At 41.4% G+C, this 20728-nt stretch overlaps 2 protein-coding genes across 2 annotated transcripts; both read left to right on the plus strand.

The window, feature by feature from the left end:
- Window positions 1-1863: 1863 nt before the first annotated feature.
- acta1a (actin alpha 1, skeletal muscle a) lies at window positions 1864-8497 on the plus strand. The gene is given in 10 exon segments (XM_034187611.1): window positions 1864-2198; window positions 5465-5604; window positions 5844-6168; window positions 6825-6836; window positions 6839-6984; window positions 7265-7457; window positions 7978-8159; window positions 8238-8292; window positions 8295-8362; window positions 8364-8497. Coding segments are annotated over 9 exon segments (1128 nt in total). The 5' UTR covers window positions 1864-2198; window positions 5465-5475; the 3' UTR covers window positions 8382-8497.
- Window positions 8498-12344: 3847 nt separating this feature from the next.
- ccsapa (centriole, cilia and spindle-associated protein a) lies at window positions 12345-17178 on the plus strand. The gene is made up of 4 exons (XM_034188091.1): window positions 12345-12432; window positions 14350-14715; window positions 14959-15281; window positions 16897-17178. The coding sequence occupies exons 2-4, from the start codon at window positions 14376-14378 to the stop codon at window positions 17068-17070; spliced, it is 837 nt and encodes a 278-aa protein (XP_034043982.1). The 5' UTR covers window positions 12345-12432; window positions 14350-14375; the 3' UTR covers window positions 17071-17178.
- Window positions 17179-20728: the final 3550 nt, after the last annotated feature.

Genomic DNA, 20728 nt, shown 5'->3' on the forward strand with positions numbered 1-20728 from the left:
CAGATGTGCAGTAGAATACTTGGATTGAATTTTATTTTATGAATATTCAATATCCAATCCAGTACTTTTGGCCGCATCAGCCTTATGCAACTGAAATCTCAGATGAGTGCAGCTCCAATTTAAACATTAAAGCTCCAGTGAAATGCTGGACAGAAAACTATTTTAAATCCAACTTTTTTCCATTTAACTTAATCCCATCAGACTGGTTGTGTGATAATCTGCAGAGACTTGCTGATTTGATGAGACTTGTCAGCGTCCCGTCCGGTCGCTGTCCAGCAGCTGGAAAAACACGTCCGTCTTGGTGTTTAATCTCAGAGGAATTCTGTGGCTGTGACCCGGCTGCAGCTGTCCATCTCTCTGAGGTCTAAACCGTCTTGTTTTAGAAACCGGATCGTGGACTGAACTGGATCAGCTGTTGTTGACGTTGTAGCGGGGCGGGCTCGACCTCACTCGTGACCTCGTGCTGCCTGTTTGTCTCCAGTCCTGCTTTTTGTGGCGCTCTTAGTTTCCGGATCCTATTTAGGACAAAATGCTGCAGGTCACTTCGCTTCAAACAGGAAGCGCACTCAGAGTGCCGACCTCAGCCAGGACCGCCGTCAGACACATTTATCTGGATCAGCTCTGAACTCTAACGGGGTCTTTGTTTCTTCATGCGCCGCCGCCCAGAGCGTTTCATGAACGTCGACATACTAGTTTTTGAACAAACAGCGAAAACATGATCTCCTTGGAAGTGATAATCTTTTAAAAAGTGCATCTTTTTTGACTTCTGGAAAAGGTTTGCAGGCGTTTTCTGGTTTTTATTCCATTGTGAGAGTTTCAGAACGTTTCAACTTACAAAGTTTCATGATCTAAATTCAACTAATTTAGTTTCTTTGAGCCAAAACATGATTTTTTTCTTTTTTTTTCTCTCACTCACTGACCTCTTGACCCAAGGCATATATGCAAATGAGGTCACTGTAAGTACAGTGATCGTTCCCCTCCCTTAGTGCCAAATTTGGTTAGGCACAATATAGAAGATTACTCCACTTTTGGAAATGGATCAGGACCATTTCATAATTCCAACAGTGCACAGTGCTTCCAGAGGACCATTCTGGAAGCATTCTTAAATGCTCTGACTTAGTGCATTTCAGAGAAATTAAATCCTATAATATTTAAAAACATAATTTGCCACGTTGACGCCTTTTGGAGGTGGTGTCCTGTTTTGGAAGCACAGAAACTTCTGATTTGGTCCACTTTCTGACACAGCGCAGATCAGAGACACGTTCAGACCATTTTATGGCACTACAAATGACGTCCTGATACTGTGTTCAGGTAGGCGGGGCATAATAAGAGAGATACAGCTTTAGTTCAGTTTGGCGCTTTGCACCCAAAATGCAAAGTACAGCTTGATTTTTTTTTTTTTTTTTTTCCTTTTTGCTCATCAGTAGCTTGTCCCGTTATTAATCAAATTAAACTGTCATTTTCTCTGTCAGCATTACCTTTAAGTGGCTCCTAACATGTAAACTGTATAACACCACAGAGTGCTGGGGCCACATGGGGGGGCTTTTTTTTTTTCCTCCATTTGACTTTTACTGAGGAAATTTATTTATTAATTTTGTTTTATTTTGCATTTAGATAATACAACTCGAAATGTCTTCCACACGACGTAAAGAACAGTATTTATCCCCTTTAATTTGTTCTCTGTGGGAGGTTGTGACTTCTTTCTTGGCACAAGTTGACCTCTGAGGAAGTTTAATTTAAATAACATATTTGATGTGACAGAAGACGTGGTCAAACACACACTTTATCACTGTTTTGCGGGCGGGCTGCACATTCTGCGGAGCGTCGCTTTGAGCTGAAATCGCCAAAAATTCCTAATCGGGTCACAGAATGTGACGGGTCACAGAACGCGGCGGAACAACCGCTGCCATAAACGGGCTCGTGCGTTCCGCCGCCCGAGCGGCGAGGCTTCTTCTCCATATATAGTCCGCCGTGGCGCGCGAGCCCTCTGCGCGTGGACACCAAATATGGAGGCGGGAAGTTTGGATTCCTTCGGAACACTCGGACATTCCTGCTGCTGTCCACAGAGGAGAAAAACACGCCGCGTGGAATGAAGACACGGTATATAAAGACCCACGGAGGCCCCTTCCAGACCGTCCCCCCTCTCCTGGAGCCGACAGCCGCTGAAGGTCCTCACTGAACCCCGGAGACAAGCGGAGGTAAGCGGACAGTTGATGTGAGCAAACGGCTTCTGCTGCATTAAAGTGCAGTCGGACAAACCGCTACTAATTAATGCGAAAAGGTTTGTGTCACTCTTGTAAAGATTTTACTCTTCTCATCGATTTTTTTCCCCTGTTTTTTTCTGATTTCTTTTTATTTTAGTTTATTTTAGTAGTTGGGGAAAAATAATTTCAAAAAATAAAGATGGACTATGCAGAGTAATAAATACCTAAAATTAATTAGAAACAAAATGATATTTCACTTCACACCTTAGTTATTTTTTAATGTAATTTACTTTAATGGCCCACAATGGAAATAAGTGTTTTCACTTTCTTGTGTCAGCCATGTATTTTTAATGTTTTTACAATTACATTATGTACTTTGAACTAAATAAAATCAATCGATCTACTTTATTTTTGCCTTCTTATTTCACCACAGCAGATCAATCGTTTCCATCTCACTCTGTCTTCTGTATCTTCCTGTGTCACACCAGCCACCTGCATATCCTCCTTCAGCACTTCCATAAACCTCTTTGGCCTCCTCTTCTTCTCCTGCTTGGCGGCTCCACCCTCACCCTAACCCTTACACTCCATCTCCACTCCTCTGGCATCCTCTCACTTACCATCTTTTATTAATCTGCTGAGAAACTCCACTGCCATCTCTCCTAGACATGTCCATGCTCCCACTGGAATGTCATCTGGACCAATTGCTTTTCCACTCTTCATCCTCTTCATAGTTACCCTCATTTCATCCTTACTAAGCTCTTGTACTTCCTGATTTACTCTCTCCACATCATTCAGCCTTTTCTCTCTCTCTCTCTCTCATTTTCTTTATTCATCAGCTCCTCAAACTATTCCCTCCACCTTCTCAACACACTCTCCCTGCTTGTCAGCACATTACCATCTGCACATCATTTCCAGCTCTGTCCCTTTGTCTGACCAGTCGGTACAAGTCCTTTTCTCCTTCCTTACTGTTAAGCTGTTAGACTGCAGGCAGGCAAGACAGCTGGCTGAAGGACCAAACCTCAGGTTTTCCAGGGAGCTAGTTGGGCTGCCTGGAAGTATAATAAGTAAAGTGGTTGGGACTCTCACATGTTACAACCTCTTGAACAGACAAAGAATGGTAATGAGACTCATGTACAGCTCGTGGGGAGGAACCTGAGACATCTCTCTGTTTTTTGTTTTTTGTTTTTTTTGGGGGGGGGGGGGGGGGGGGCAGTGTCCAGCATGGAGTAGACTGAGGCAGAGGATTTGGGTTCCTTTATCTTGGAACCTGACCAGATTAGAAAACTAAAGCTAAGAAACCTGGTATCCTTTATCAAGCGTACCAAAAGGTTGAACTAAGGTTTATTTTGGGGGGAGCATTGGGCCCTTTTGTGTCTACGTTCTGCTGGACTGATAGTCCTAACCTACTGTACAGCTCTCTAATCCCTTTTCTTTAGCTTTGCCACATCTCTTTTTCACCGTACGCTGCATCTCCTTGTTCTCCTGTCTACTTTCATTCTCTCCAACTATCTCAGTTCTTTTTTTGCCAACCTCTTTCTCCTTATGCTTTCCGGACACCTCATTCCACCACCAGTCTCCCTCGTCTTCCTTCCACTGTCCAGATGTCTCACCCAGTACCTTCCTGTCTGTCTCCCTCACCCACATCTGCAGTACTTTTCCAGTTGTTCAAAATTGTCCATCCAGTGCTTCTCTCACCTGCTCACTGAATTTCACACAACACTCTTTGTCCTTCAGTTTCCACCATCTGATCCTTTGTTCAGCTCTCACTGTCCTTCTCTTCAACCTCTAAAGTCATCCTACAGACCATCATCCTGTCTGTCTAGCTACACTCTCCTGCCACCTTCGTCTGATTTCTTTTAGTTTGCATCTCCTACACAGAATGTAATCCACCTGTGTGAACTTTCCTCCACTCTTATAGGTCACCCTGTGCTCCTCTCTTTTCTTAAAGTAGGTGTTACTAATCTAAATCACTTTCATATAATTTAAATTTTATAAGGTTTTGGGCATATTTAATGTGAGCAAATGCCTAAAATAAAAGTCTACTTTTTTGTGAAATAGAATAAGTATGTGACTCTTTTCCTTGGAAAATTCAAAATTAGTTTCCATGAAAAGTTTCTTGGAAAATGAGGCTGGAAATGAACAGTGTCTGTAATCATTTTATTATTGATTTATGATTGGCAGCTCGCAGCTACCAAACAATACCTACAAACAAATCCATTATTATTACAATTATTAAGAATTAGGCTTTCAAGTTGATGTTTATTTGATATCTTCTTTTTTATTTTAAACGATACATCCTACATTGTGTATACCTACACAACGGAAATGTGTGGATGTATAAATCCATACAATAAAAGGGGCGTGGTCTCTGTGAGTTTGTGTATTTGGAGCATCAACAGAAAGCCAGAAAGAGCTGACTTTCATCCTGTGGGATTATTACATATTTTTTCATGAGGATTCAAGTCATGAAAACAGAAAGGTGATTGGACCAATATGCACTTCCACAATGAGAGCCTACATTTCAAAATAAAAACCTGTGAGGTTGCTGTAGACTGGACATAATTCATCAGTCTGTCCATCCTCTAACACCCCAGACAGCAGATTCAAATCAGGACATTTTCTGTTTACATGTGACCCCAAACCCAGAATTAACATGTTCACACTCCAGACAAAACAGCAGAATTGTGCCTCAATAGCATCTCATGCAGGTAAAAAAAAAAAAAAGGAATAAAAAAAGAAATTTGATCTGATGTGAACACTGTCACAGTGCAAATATAAAACTACATAACTTCATAATTTCTTTACATGGAATATTGTTCTGGTTAAGCAGCTCCAGAAAAGCTTATTGATGACAAAAAATTCATTTTAGAAAATTGAACACAACTGAAAATTAAATTATTAAACCTTCAAGAGCGACTTTCCTCAAAGCCAAGAAATTTTTCTATGTCACTATTTAAAAAATGTAGCTTTAACTGTAAACAGATTTTCCCCAAAAGTCAGCTGTCCTCCGTATATATAAACATAAATCTCTTGGTAAAACGTGTGCAGGCTGCTGTATCTATTTACATATGATTTCTACTGAATTTATTTATATTATTTTCAGATAAAAACAAAATTAATATTTAAATTAATATATTTATTCAATTTTCCAGTTTTCGGCAGTAACGGCGGCGTCACGAGTCAGTTGTCTGTGAGCGTGTTAATAATAGAAATACCACTTTATTTTTAACTCCGGTTGCTTTCTGACTTCACTCGTGCAGAATCTGCAGTCATGTGTGACGACGACGAAACCACCGCCCTCGTGTGTGACAACGGGTCGGGCCTGGTGAAGGCCGGGTTCGCTGGAGACGACGCCCCCAGAGCCGTCTTCCCCTCCATGTCGGTCGGCCCCCGTCACCAGGTACAGACGAGCCGCAACATCCGGGAAGAAACCGTTCCGTGTCTGATTTAAAAACCTGTTCCCGTCCTTATTTCTTACACACAATTTGACCTTTGACCTCAGGAGGTTTGCAGTGTTTGTAATTGTGTTGACTCTGAAACTTTCCATCTTGTTGTAAATGAAAGTGAGAACATGACTGTGGCGCTGGTTGTGTTGAATGTTCTGTGGGTTGTTCATGGGTTCTCCTGGTCTGTCTTCAGGGTGTGATGGTCGGAATGGGCCAGAAGGACTCTTATGTGGGGGACGAAGCCCAGAGCAAGAGGGGCATCCTGACCCTGAAGTACCCCATCGAGCACGGCATCATCACCAACTGGGATGACATGGAGAAGATCTGGCACCACACCTTCTACAACGAGCTGCGCGTGGCGCCCGAGGAGCACCCGACCCTGCTGACAGAGGCACCGCTCAACCCCAAAGCCAACAGGGAGAAGATGACCCAGATCATGTTCGAGACCTTCAACGTGCCCGCCATGTACGTCGCCATCCAAGCCGTGCTGTCGCTCTACGCCTCTGGACGTACCACTGGTGAGCCGGCGCATCATTCCACACATGCACGAACTCAACACTATGAACACGTGTGTTACAAGCTTGCAGTCTAAAGCTTTTAATCCGTTAGACTCAAATTGCTCACCACCCCCTGGGCAGGATCTGTCACAACCGATCCATCAATTTCAGTATTGATAAAAATAAAATATTATGAGTCAAGTGAAAGTATGTGTTTCATGACTGAAGCACTTCAGAACGTCGGATAATTTACAGACGCTGAGATGTGAATCCAGATGGTGGAAACACTTTAGAAAACTGTCACATATGTCTTTTCTTGCTGCAGTTTTCTAACTGTTAAGTCACTGTACCATCAAGTTACCAGATGCTTCTTACAAGTTTTTAATTTTATCAGGTGAAGCAATTACTGTTGCTAAGGAACAGGCCAGTCATAGGCAGATATACCGACATACATATCCAAGTATGGGGGTTGAGTGTATTTGTGAGTGGGAGGGGGTTTGTGTGTAGGGAGGGGAGTTGCAGTGGTTACTGTTGCTGAGTAACAGGCCAGTCATAGGTGCACCATACATACCCATAAGAATACTTTTGACGATAGACCTGTTTTGGACTTAATGTGGTTTTTCAAGGAAGCAACTGCGTTCGTCTTTTGGACACTGCACTTTGTGTTTTGTTCTCAGGTATCGTTCTGGATTCGGTGACGGTGTGACCCACAACGTGCCAATCTATGAGGGCTATGCGTTGCCACACGCCATCATGCGTCTGGACCTGGCGGGTCGTGATCTGACAGACTACCTCATGAAGATCCTGACTGAGCGCGGTTACTCCTTTGTCACCACCGTGTGAGCAGTTCGGAACAAAGACACCAAACACCCTGACCTCTTTCATCCTGTTTTTAACTGAATGCCAAGCAGAAATCATGCTCCAAATATCTCTTTTAAACCAGATAGTTGCTGGTTCTTGACTCGTTCTGAGGGGTAATTTGCTTTAAAGTTAACGTCAGATTAAAAGTCATCATTAAACTGTAGTTTTGTAGTGTTTTTTGTTGTTTTTTTTTTTGTTTGTTTTTTTTTTTGTTTTTTTTGTGGGGACGTGACCCGACCCTGTTTCTTCGTTTGTAGCTGAGCGTGAGATTGTGCGCGACATTAAGGAGAAGCTCTGCTACGTGGCTCTGGACTTTGAGAACGAGATGGCGACCGCCGCGTCCTCGTCCTCACTGGAGAAGAGCTACGAGCTGCCCGACGGTCAGGTCATCACCATCGGCAACGAGCGCTTCCGCTGCCCCGAGACTCTGTTCCAGCCCTCCTTCATCGGTGAGTCGCGCAGGAATCTTCACTTTTCGAAAGATGTAACAGCTAAATGCTCAGACTGTTTTCTGATCAATTTTAGTTTGTGAGACTGAATTTGTTTTTGTCGATCAGGAAATCACAGAAATGAGTATTATGCTCATAACATAAAGTCCGGTTCTGAGTGGGTTCCTCACTTGGAGGAGTTCTGCCCAGCAGGTCTCGGGTTTGATCTCCTTAGTTTGTCTGCCTGCTCAGTTGGATGAATCGCAGCCAACCGGTGCTGTTGGAAGGGTCCGCCTCCATTTGTTTTGGGAAAAAGAACGCCATCTCAGATGGTGACACAAAATTTCACCTCAGAGTTTGAAAATAGATTCACAGGAAGTCCGCTGATAGCGCTCAGTGTGCAGCTCTGCATTTGTAGCTCGTCCATCCCTATACGCCAGCGCTTCAGAGAATATGTTGCGTGTTCACTGTGATGATGCCGTGTGTGGTTGTCATGACGACCAGGTGTTATATCAGCTGAAGTCCCGTGTGCTCTGATCAGGTATGGAGTCCGCTGGTATCCATGAGACCGCCTACAACAGCATCATGAAGTGTGACATCGACATCCGTAAGGATCTGTACGCCAACAACGTGCTCTCCGGCGGCACCACCATGTACCCGGGTATCGCTGACCGCATGCAGAAAGAGATCACGGCTCTGGCACCCAGCACCATGAAGATCAAAGTACGGCAGCCCGACACCAGTAATCAGTAATTAAAATAAAGAAATTAGTCCCTATCTGACCTTTGACCTCTCTTCCAGATCATCGCTCCCCCTGAGCGTAAATACTCGGTCTGGATCGGCGGCTCCATCCTGGCCCGCTCTCCACCTTCCAGCAGATGTGGATCAGCAAGCAGGAGTACGACGAGGCCGGACCAAGCATCGTCCCACCGCAAGTGCTTCTAAAGGAGGCAGCAGCGCCACCCTCTGGACACCGAGTGAAACACGGCATGTCCGCTGTACATATCTTATTTATTCCTTCTGATGTATGAGTGACTCGTTCGAGGTACCGCCCACTCGGACCAACTGAAAGAGAGAAAGAAAAAAAAAAACATGTAAAAAGACCAAAAAAGAGAAACAAATAAACATTTATTTTTTATGAATCAGACTTTGTTTCTTATTTCATGATCTGCAGGAAACATATAGTTCACTGATTTTATCAAATCAATTTTTTTTATATAGCGCCAAATCACAACAAACAGTTGCCCCAAGGCGCTTTATATTGTAAGGCAAAGCCATACAATAATTACAGAAAAACCCCAACTGTCAAAACGACCCCTGTGAGCAAGCACTTGGCGACAGTGGAAGGAAAAACTCCCTTTTAACAGGAAGAAACCTCCAGCAGAACAAGGCTCAGGGAGGGGCTTCTTCTGCTGGGACTGGTTGGGGCTGAGGGAGAGAACCAGGAAAAAGACATGCTGTGGAGGGGAGCAGAGATCGATCACTAATGATTAAATGCAGAGTGGTGCATACAGAGCAAAAAGAGAAAGAAACACTCAGTGCATCATGGGAACCCCCCAGCAGTCTAAGTCTATAGCTGCATAACTAAGGGATGGTTCACCTGATCCAGCCCTAACTATAAGCTTTAGCAAAAAGGAAAGTTTTAAGCCTAATCTTAAAAGTAGAGAGGGTGTCTGTCTCCCTGATCTGAGTTGGGAGCTGGTTCCACAGGAGAGGAGCCTGAAAGCTGAAGGCTCTGCCTCCCATTCTACTCTTACAAACCCTAGGAACTACAAGTAAGCCTGCAGTCTGAGAGCGAAGCGCTCTATTGGGGTGATATGGTACTATGAGGTCCCTAAGATAAGATGGGACCTGATTATTCAAAACCTTATAAGTAAGAAGAAGAATTTTAAATTCTATTCTAGAATTAACAGGAAGCCAATGAAGAGAGGCCAATATGGGTGAGATATGCTCTCTCCTTCTAGTCCCCGTCAGTACTCTAGCTGCAGCATTTTGAATTAACTGAAGGCTTTTTAGGGAACTTTTAGGACAACCTGATGATAATGAATTACAATAGTCCAGCCTAGAGGAAATAAATGTATGAATTAGTTTTTCAGCATCACTTTGAGGACAAGACCTTTCTAATTTTAGAGATATTGCGTAAATGCAAAAAGCAGTCCTACATATTTGTTTAATATGCGCTTTGAATGACATATCCTGATCAAAAATGACTCCAAGATTTCTCACAGTATTACTAGAGGTCAGGGTAATGCCATCCAGAGTAAGGATCTGGTTAGACACCATGTTTCTAAGATTTGTGGGGCCAAGTACAATAACTTCAGTTTTATCTGAATTTAAAAGCAGGAAATTAGAGGTCATCCATGTCTTTATGTCTGTAAGACAATCCTGCAGTTTAACTAATTGGTGTGTGTCCTCTGGCTTCATGGATAGATAAAGCTGGGTATCATCTGTGTAACAATGAAAATTTAAGCAATACCGTCTAATAATACTGCCTAAGGGAAGCATGTATAAAGTAAATAAAATTGGTCCTAGCACAGAACCTTGTGGACTCCATAATTAACCTTAGTCTGTGAAGAAGATTCCCCATTTTACATGAACAAATTGTAATCTATTAGATAAATATGATTCAAATCACCGCAGCAGTGCCTTTAATACCTATGGCATGCTCTAATCTCTGTAATAAAATTTTATGGTCAACAGTATCAAAAGCAGCACTGAGGTCTAACAGAACAAGCACAGAGATGAGTCCACTGTCTGAGGCCATAAGAAGATCATTTGTAACCTTCACTAATGCTGTTTATGTACTATGATGAATTCTAAAACCTGACTGAAACTCTTCAAATAGACCATTCCTCTGCAGATGATCAGTTAGCTGTTTTACAACTACCCTTTCAAGAATTTATGAGAGAAAAGGAAGGTTGGAGATTGGCCTATAATTAGCTAAGATAGCTGGGTCAGTGATGGCTTTTTAAGTAATGGTTTAATTACTGCCACCTTAAAAGCCTGTGGTACATAGCCAACTAATAAAGATAGATTGATCATATTTAAGATCGAAGCATTAAATAATGGTAGGGCTTCCTTGAGCAGCCTGGTAGGAATGGGGTCTAATAGACATGTTGATGGTTTAGATGAAGTAACTAATGAAAATAACTCAGACAGGACAATCGGAGAGAAAGAGTCTAACCAATCTGATCAGTTTTGCCTGATTATTGATCTCATTGTTTTTGGTGCTTCAATTATGTTTATGTGTTTATTTAGAGCCACAGCTACCAAATACTTTGATCTGATTAATCATAAAAAAGTAATTAGCAGATCGGTTCAATGTTTACTTCAGAAAAAGTCAAAAATTGTAAAATAATTTTATGAGGACAATTTATTTAAAAAAAGCATCCGTGTCTAAGTCACAGAACAACCAGTTTAAACGGGTTTCATAAGCCATCTTATAAATCAGATCAAAATCAAAAAGCATTTCAGAATTATAAATCATCCAGATTTATGACGGTAATTGTTGAATCAGATTAATTAAATCCGGTGCAAGTGATCTAATTTAAACCAGTTCAAATCCTTAGGTGACCATTTCAAAAAAATACTAGAAAAGAATTTAACAAGACTCTGCCCCCAAATTCACGTGGAAATACATTCTTCTGTTAGCAGCCAATCATGTGTGTTTATGTTGATTGATTAGAGGGGCGGAGCTGGAGATGGGCCGGCCCCTCTGAAAGCTGGTGTTCAGCAGAAACCACCATGACATAAAGGGAACAAACTGTAAATGAACCTGGGTTATAAAGTCCAGCTCGGGCCCAGGGCATGCTGGGAAATGAACTGGCACCACAAACTAATCATTTAGTTCCAAGAGGTCATGTGACCACCAGCGCTTCCAGTCCGCCTCTTTGAAAACCGCTGAAACGGCGTCTAAGCACCGTTTCCGGTGATAACTACTATATTCTTTTTGGTGTAGGAGGTCCGAGTGATGGAGGAAGAGAGATGACTGAGGAGAAATATCACCCTGGCAACCTGTTGCCAAGGCAATAAGAAGGATGCACACTCTTGAGTGCCCCTTCTAGTTTTATTTTGTCCAAATTTTTGCTGCTGGATTTTTTATATAACTCTAAGATAACACATTTAAAATATGTCAGTTAAATGTTTTTGCGAGTGTCATCAAACGGCCATAAATCACCTATTAATTAGTTTAATTGGTGCCATTTAAAAAGGTTTTAGAATGTCTGACATTCAACAGTTTATAACGATAAAACTGCATTTGACATGTTTTTGATAATGGACAGATTAATAGGTGTTTTTTGTCACCTGTTCTCGCTGCATTAACGATGCGCAGCGCGCACGCGCAATTTGCTCCCAAAAACACAACCTGTTTTTTTTTTCATGATGGACTAATTTCTGCTCTGCGCCCGTCAGGTTAGCGGCAGTTAACCAGTATTACATCGTACATACACTGCACCTTCAAAATAAAGGCTACAAGCGTTGACAGTAAAACGGTTTAAACCAAAAGTAACGCAGTTCTTTTTACATCTCACTGAATCATAAAATCTAATTTTTCCTCACAATTTTGTTTCCTCTTCTGGTGCCTTGGCTATAATTTATGCTTTAAGGTTACCATTTCATTTTATTTTCCTCGTGTTTTATATTTTATTTTGTCTTAAATTTTATATGTTTTGTACATTTTTATTATAACTTTTGTACTAAAGTTTCTCCTTGTATTTGAGCACTTTTATTTTGCAAATGCACCTATTAAGTAGTGATTCTATCTTTTAGATACATCAGTTTTAATGCTTATTTAAACTTTTTAGATTTTATTTCAGATGTTAATTATTTTTTTAAGTTTCGTCTTCGTGCGAGCTGTTAACTTACTGTGAAGGTTCGTACCAGAAGTTACTTGTTATATTGCGGTGATCTTGACTCCGCTCAGTGTGTGCGCGCTCAGTCAACTGGGGGGAAAAACGACACAAACTGATCTGAAATCAGCCTGAATGAGGTCCGGGTGAGTAACGTTAATGTTTGACATTCGATGATCAAGCTCACTATTTAGTTAAGTTATGACAAAGCTAACTAACGTAATTGGCGTCGTCTTGACGTGTTTACAGACGGTGAATCGGTTTAATCTCACGCTCCGTGTGAACCCTCGGTGCTGAAAATACGAAAACACTTTTTTAAAAACTATAAACTGATGGAAAAATGAAATATTTACTGGAGGTTTTGTTTTCAGATGGATTTATTTCAGCTCACAGCAAATAAATTACGAAAAGGTTGTTTTTCACGAAGATCGGAGATATTTAAAGGCAGCAGCGCCAAAGTAGTCATCAGGTCACTGAATATGATCGAATAAAATTATTGTTTTAATGGAAAGTATATCTGGTGAAAACAGAAGCATTTAAAGCTTTGTCCACCAGGGGGCAGATTAGAGCTGGCATCGTGTAAGGTGCCGCCACTTGCATGAATTTAATCCACGCACTGGTACGCTGTCTGTTGTTTCAGAGAGTAAACTCGTTGAAAACTGTGCAACTGCATGTAAGAGTGCAAAGAATATTTTGAAATGTTCAAAATCTGTGGCACGCATTAATTTTGTGAACTACACGTGAACATTGCACAAACAATTCGAAAACACTGTGTCACTGCATCAGTGTAGCGCATCACAGCGCACCTCACCTGAACAATTATGACGGGATGTTAAATCTATCATAAACATAATTTTACAAATTCTCATAAGAAGGAATGAAAATGCACCTGTTTTACCAAGACATTACAATATAAATATTAGAAATAATTACCTTTGAGAAGATTCCAAAGGCGTTCTCTGTGCAATGAAGCACACAAGAACAGCTGTAGAAAATTTCTCTGTGATTCCGGAGCGATTAGAGGTGGTTTCATCAGCTAAACTCTGAGAGCAAATGATTAATCTGCTACAAAATAATTATTTTTATACAATGCAGCATCCAGCGGAACACAGCAGGTTTCACTGACACAATGAATCGTGCGTCAGTGCAGGGGATAAATACGTGCAGGTATCAAGGTGACTTAACTCAAACTTTTTCTCACTTGATGAAGACAAACTCAAACTTTCTTGAAACTTTCTTGTTGTTGCTGTTGTTGTTTCAGAGCAGTTCTTCCAGTTGTTATAATGCCCCTACAGGTAGTGGCCAGTATTACAGGTCATGCTGTCATCAGACAGGTGACATTTGTTTCAAGCATTCTTTGTGTTTCCAATTTGGCTTTGAATTGCAAAACCTGCATGAACCATGGGGGGGCAGTATAACCGAGACGTAAAAAAGAACAACAACAAGAAAATCGTCCCAACAACAGGAAAGTTGTTTAAAGGATAAACTGCATTTGTTGTCAGAAGAGCTGAAGTTAGGACACCAGCAAGATAATGAAAATGATTTGGTGTCTGCCAGATTGGCAAGACAAAAAAAGTTCTGTCATCTTTACGACAAATACCGCCAAAGATGTGAAACCTTGCATTACCTGACGACAAGGCATCTAATGTCGGCGTCTCCTTTCAGTGTTACCTTCTGTTGTTGTCAGAAATTAAAACTGTTATAATTGTACACAATCCCCACATGCTAACTAGCCATGCTAACCAGTCATGTTAGCAAACTAGGGACTGAAACACATCAGCTAGTGTGCTCGCTAGCACAGTTGCTATCCAAGCAATAGCTTAATTACTTAAAGTAATGTTTGTGAACTGTCTAATCTGCAAATGAGCTGTAGCTAGCATAGCATTCTCTCAAACAAATCGACCTTCTCACTTGCAGAACGCGACACTAAAAAATGTAACGTTGACTATTTGGACGTGTTATTGCTGTATTATTTTGCTCAGCCCGTTGATTGTACCCCCTGGCTCCACCCCTGCAGATTGTGACCATAACCATTGGTATGTTGTATTTCTGCTGCTTCGCAGTGATTAAGCGCGGGATCAGAGGAGCCATGGTGACCAAGAAAGTTCGCACAGAGTACATGAAGAAGTTCCGGGATCCCAAATGGGAGACGTTTTCTAAATGCTACGAGGACTCGCTGAAGTACCGTCTGACCCGGCGGTTGATGGAACATTCCCACAATCCCTGGTTCTGGGAGGGCTGGGACAGCGACTCTGACTCCAGCGGCTGGTCCATGCCCCACCCAAGCAGGAACAAAGTCGCCCCTCTGTCTGTGGCCCCGCCCACAGCCTTGGTGGTCAGACAGAGCCTGGCAGAGGTCAAGTCCAAACCGGGGCCGGAGGTCCCAACTGAGAACGAGACATCAGATGAAGATATAGCGCCATCTACAGGTGAGAAATCTAGCACCCAAACAATACAGATACTTAATACTTTTAAGTAATTGTCTTTGATGGTTGTCATTCTGCAGCTGTTTAAGTTTATTTAATGACCGGATCCTCGGACTGCTACGTCTTTGTGTGATGGACATTATTGATTTTCTGCAGATTATTATTTTGTCGCAAATGTTCTTTTACTCCTGAAAACTATAAAGTACATGATGTCATACATCACTAACTTGGAGTTTTCCGTCATAGAAAACGCCGTGAGTGAAGCTAAAGGCGCTCGGCCACCCGAGGTTCCAAACGCTGGCCGACCCGCTGATGACACAGCAACAGACAATGGCCCGGCTGACTCTAGATCTTCTGACGCGGCACCAGTAAACCAGAGACCTAAACGGCGTCATCGACGCCGCACCCCTCGCTCTGAACCGGTATGCCAGCACAGTTCCTATGACAACAGTGCGCCTGCATCCCAGAAACCAGTGAGGGCGAAGAGCCAGCAGCCAACCGGCAGCAAAGAGGAGAACCGGCAGACGGCCAGCGTGAAGCCGGCAGAGGTCAGAAGGTCAATAAATGCGGTGAGTGATTTTACATTTTTTTCTTCTTCCCCTCACTGCTGAAACATTACCGCTTAAGGTGGAAAAGCGTCCGCTCATGTACAGAACGAGCAAATTCAAAACCAGTACTGGACACGCCTCCTGAGCCGCAGGGGGTGGAGTTTCTAATGGTTCATACAGCACATCCAGAAAGTATTCACAGCACATTTTGTTGTTACAGCCTTATTCCAAAATGGAGTAAATTCATTTTTTATCCCTCAAAATTCTGCTCACAACACCTCATAATGACAATATGAAAGAGTTTTATTTTTATTTAATTTTTGCAAATTTATTGAAAATAAAAAAGACTAATAAATCTCATGTTCAATGAATCAACATAAGTATTCACAGCCTTTACTCAATACTTTGTTGATGCAGCCTTCTTGAGTCTTCTTGAATATGCCACAAGCTTGGTCCACCTATCTTTGGGCAGTTTGGTCCATTCCTCTTTGTAGCACCTCTCAAGCTCCATCAGGTTGGATGGGGAGTGTCGGTGCACACACATTTTCAGATCTCTCCAGAGATGTTCAGTCGGATTCAGGTCTGGACTCTGGCTGGTCCACTCAAGGACATTCACAGAGTTGTCCTGAAGCCACTCCTTTGATATCTTGCCTGTGTGCTTAAGGTCATTATCCTGCTGAAAGATGAACCGTCGCCCCAGTCTGAGGTCAAGAGCGCTCCGGAGCAGGTTTTCATCCAGGATGACTCTGTATATTTGCTGCATTCATCGTTCCCTCAATCCTGACTAGTCTCCCAGTTCCTGCCGCTGAAAAACATCCCCACAGCGTGATGCTGCCACCACCATGCTTCACTGTAGGGACGGTGCCTGGCCTTCTTAAATCTTTACCTCATCAGAGGAGAGAATTTTGTTTCCCGAGTCCTTCAGGTGCCTTTTTGTCAAACTCCAGGCAGGCTGCCATGTGCCTTTTTACTAGTAAGACCCTTCGGCTGCTCCCTTGTTTGCACTCGGGGTCGCCACAGCAAATCCAAGGTGGATCTGCATGTTGATTTGGCACAGGTTTTACGCCGGATGCCCTTCCTGATGCAACTCCACATTACATGGAGAAATGTGGCAGGGGTGGGATTTGAACCCAGAACCTTCCGAACTGAAACCAAGCGCATTAACCACTTGGCCACCACCATGTGCCTTTTTACTAAGGAGTGAAAAGTCTAAAAAAATAATAATAATAAAATAAAGAGAACTTTTTTCACATTGTCATTATGGGGTAATGTGTGTAGGTAAAAAATGAATTTGATCCACTTTGGAATAAGGCTGTAACATAAAATGTGGAAAAGATGAAGAGCTGTGAATACTTTCTGGATACTCTGTACTTTTCATGTGTGCTTTAAACTGTAGAGAAAAAATGTTTGGACTTCAGACGTCCATGTCTTGGCATGTCAGCCTCCATGTGGAGGAGTCGCTGCCAGAATAAAATGTACAGAAATCGTGGACTCTATTGTTTTTTTGTTGCTGGTTGTTTTGTGTGTGATGCTTAGCTGAAGCTCTGAGAGCCTGAAACGTTCAGAGGAGAACCGGAGCTGCGTCACCAAACACTGCAGACATGAATAATAAAATGCCTCCTCTCTGCTTTCACAGAACCACACCACCAGCACGCCGCCAGGGCGGCAGGCGGCCAAGCGCAGCTCAAACTTGGACCGCTGGCGGGCACGCTCGGCTGATCTGGACGCACTCAGGCGCTCGCTGCTGAAGCCGGCGGAGGATCACTGGATGACGGAGTACATGCGCTGCTTCTCAGCACGGCTGAGGTAGAGACGGCGCCGGCGGCAAGGTGATCCCTGCCCCCCTGAGAACACAGGACAGGACACGGAGAACCGCTGGGTGTTTGAGTTTGATTAAAATGAACTTTTTACAGTTATTTAAAAAAAAAATGCAACGGATTGTTTTTGACCTTATAAAAATCTTTACTTTTTTCTTATTATTATCATTCCATCTTTTTTTTTTTTTTGGTTCTCGGTCACAAAAGCAGCTGAGTTCACAAATCAGAACATTTAAATAAAAGGACCAAAGTGGAATATATTATATATTTGACTCGTTTAGAGTTATGATGAGGAAAAAACAGCTACTGCTGAGTGGGTTTTTTGGGGGGGAAACTATTAATACATTTTAAAGTATATGTACAGCAAAAAAAAACTAAAAATTTTTTAACTTATGAAATAAAGTTAAATTATTTCTGATCACTGACTTTTAAACTACATATTTAATATTTAACATGTTGCTTTTACATTTAGCATTAACTGCCCACTTTCCCCTGATAGTAAAAGTGAAGTAAGTCCCTTCGGCTGCTCCCTTGCTTTCACTCGGGGTCACCACATCAAATCCAAGATGGATCTGAGTGTTGACTTGGCACAATTTTTACACCAGATGCCCTTCCTGATGCAACTCCACATTACCTGGAGAAATGCGGCAGGGGTTTGAACCGGGACCCTTCTGCACTGAAACCAAGCCCACTAACCACTTGGCCACCCCTGCATGCTTTCTCAGTGGTCTGGGTCAAAAAAATTCCAGCAGACACAAGGGGGCGCTACTGCTGCCCCTCGCTCTCCTCGGTCCAGTGTATGTAAATCTGTGGATGTGTCGAGTAAAAATAATGAACAGGATTGTGACATCACAGGTCACATTTTGTTTTGCATAAGAATGCCGTCATAAAAGTGTAGCTGTGCAATTTTTTTTTTTTTTAAACTTGCTCGTGTTCACTAATAATTGTTACATCTGAGTTCTTTTTTCTCCTGCAACTTGAGCTCTTGAATACAGTGATAATGTAAAAAGGGAACAATAAATATTGAATGTTTTAGGATTTGTCGTACAGCTGCATGTACGCTAGCATAGGCTTCACCACACTGGCAGAAAAACAGGATGTTAATCTAGTTGTTGTGATCGTTGCTACGCTAATACTTCACTTTTTGCGAAAATGTTTGAGTCGGCACAAATGTGTATCTTTGAAATTATTAGACAGCAAAGTTGAGAGTGATTTGCCACCAGTTTTTGAGATTGTGACTTAACGTCCACAACAGCGTAATAACGGAATACATGTTTTTGAGTTGGTGCACCAATCGCGGCTCCACTGCTGTGTTGGGCAGATCCCGTTATGCTAATGTAGGCTATGGGCCAGCATGGGCCCGTGTGCAAACCCCCCCAACCCTAGACTAGAAAATAACTGGTAACAGTAAAAATACTAGGCCTCACTATGAAGTATGAGCACTTTTATTGACCCACTCAAGCCTACATGATTTATTTTCTGCACAAAATAATTATCTTGTAAACGTGGGACATATAAGACGCCAAATGAAAGCTGTCGTTCTATAGAATCGGCTACATTTTGAATTATGTGAGCAGCTTTCTTCTTCAGATCAGAGCGTTTGCTGTCATACAAACCCCCATGTTGAAGGTTGCAGTGATCCACTCTCGACCTACTTCATGTGTTGCCTCTTCCGCTACTCGCAGGCGGTCTTTGAATTCCGTTAATAGCACGGTTAACGACTGTGCTGTCATATGTCACAGTGGGGCCTGTATTTTTTTTTTTACTGTTACCAGTTATATCTAGACATCCTAAACTTTCTAACGATACCAAACCTCTAGGGTTGTGTGGGAGGGGCAGCGATGCGATAAACTCAATGTTTAGCTTCACAGATTTCTAAATGTGGAAATTTTTTTTTTTTTACTTTGTTAGTATCCAGGAGTGAGTCAGATTATTCCTGTTAATAAGTGTAACGTACAACATCGTTCTCTCAATGATTTCTGACCAGACTATTTAAAGTTTGGTTTTTTTTTCCCACTTTATCTGATTTTAACTTTAGAACAGTCTGAAAGAGTATAAAAGTTATCTGGTTTCAGGTGCATATAAAATGGATTAAAAAAAACTTTAAAAAGTTACCAGATTAAAGATATTTTATGTTGTTTAAAGGCAGTAAAAAAAAAAAGAAAAAAAGATGGTAATCTGTGGCTAAAAGCACTTTAATCCAGTTTATTCTCAGTGTATACCAGTTTAAACCCAGTTAATAATAAATGTAGCCAGTTTAAACTAGTTCACTTTTAGGGCAGCTCAGGTTAAAAAAAAAAAAAAAAAAAAGTAGTTAGACTTGGTTTAGGATTGATTGGAAATGGGTTATAAGCGCTTTAAACCTGTGTGTATTCAGTCTGAGTTAACAGATTAAAGTCACTTTAGGATATTTTATGTTCAAGCTGCTTTAAAGCCAGTAAAATATTAAATCACTGCTTTTAAATTTAGTTCAAAACAGATTTTAAAGTTTAAACCAGATTAACTTTGGTGCAGAAAAGTTTAAAACCAGCAGCTTGTTGAAACTAGTTTACAGCAGGTTGAAACAGTTTTGCTGGTAATGTGATTAAAAGCACTTTAAACCAGTTTATCCTCAGTTTACACAATGAGCCAGTTTAGATGTTTTACTGCTGAAGGCACAAAAGTCTCATTCTATTTTTTCTTAAAAAAAAAAATCTGAAATATTTTAAATCAAAACTACTATTAAATTTGGTATTTTAGGTTTTATGTGAAAATTAAAACTCCAGATCTGAAATTGATTAATTGACAAGAAGAAAAAAGAAAAGTCAAATGTAAATGAAACATCTTTGATTGAAAGAAAAAAGGGTTTTGGGCAAAATCTACTGGAAATGGACTTATTATTGTACTGTTTTTCTGACATTTTATAGGCAGAAATATTGTTTATAATTTGACAATGAAAATCATGCTTTTTTCTTTTTACTTCAGAAACTGTTTCCTGCTTTTTAAAAACAATTTAAAGTATTTTCGGTGTTACATATTCTTCCCTTTCATGTGTGTGATTTTTGGTTTTTGACAGTAAAAGTTTGGACGATCACAGAAAGATCTGAAGTGTTGATCAGATTGTAGGGTTTTGTTTTTTTACTTGGTTAAAATATGTTCAAAAGTGTTTGGGGAAAGTGATTTTTAGTTTTTCGTAACATGATTTGTTGGCAAAGAATACAGAATGTTTACAATTTGTTTATTGATCAGATTTGATCACCTGCTGCATTTAGTTAAAATGTTTTCATCCGCTGTTGCTGTCAATCACGTTTTGAATAAAACCAGCTGAAGTTTTTTTTTTTTTTACGTCTTAATGTACAACTTTTTATGGTCCTGTTTTTGACTCTGTGTCAGACCCCGTGTGGGGTCACGACCCCATCATTGGAAAACAATTCTTAACTCTGTTTCAGCCAGCTTAGCATTTAATAACTTTGATGTCATAAGGTAAGAATATTAAAGGATAAATCTTGTGGTTAAATGTAGCTAACCTAAAACGTAGCTAAAAAAGTCCAACTGCAGTACGCCCCCCCCCCCCCCCAAAAAAAACACACTTTGCTATAAGCCCCGCCCTCCCATCACTTATCAGTAATTAAACATTTCTCAGCCCCACCACCAAACCTTCTCTGCATCTGA

This window comes from Thalassophryne amazonica, chromosome 15 (assembly GCF_902500255.1).
Source record: "Thalassophryne amazonica chromosome 15, fThaAma1.1, whole genome shotgun sequence".
NCBI lineage: Eukaryota > Metazoa > Chordata > Actinopteri > Batrachoidiformes > Batrachoididae > Thalassophryne > Thalassophryne amazonica.

Coding starts and splice junctions, on each gene's coding strand:
- ccsapa (XM_034188091.1), top strand. CDS start 14,376: ATGGTGACCAAGAAAGTTCGCACAGAGTACATGAAGAAGTTCCGGGAT. Junction 14,716..14,958: donor AGATATAGCGCCATCTACAG/GTGAGAAATCTA, acceptor TTTCCGTCATAG/AAAACGCCGTGAGTGAAGCT. Junction 15,282..16,896: donor TCAGAAGGTCAATAAATGCG/GTGAGTGATTTT, acceptor CTGCTTTCACAG/AACCACACCACCAGCACGCC.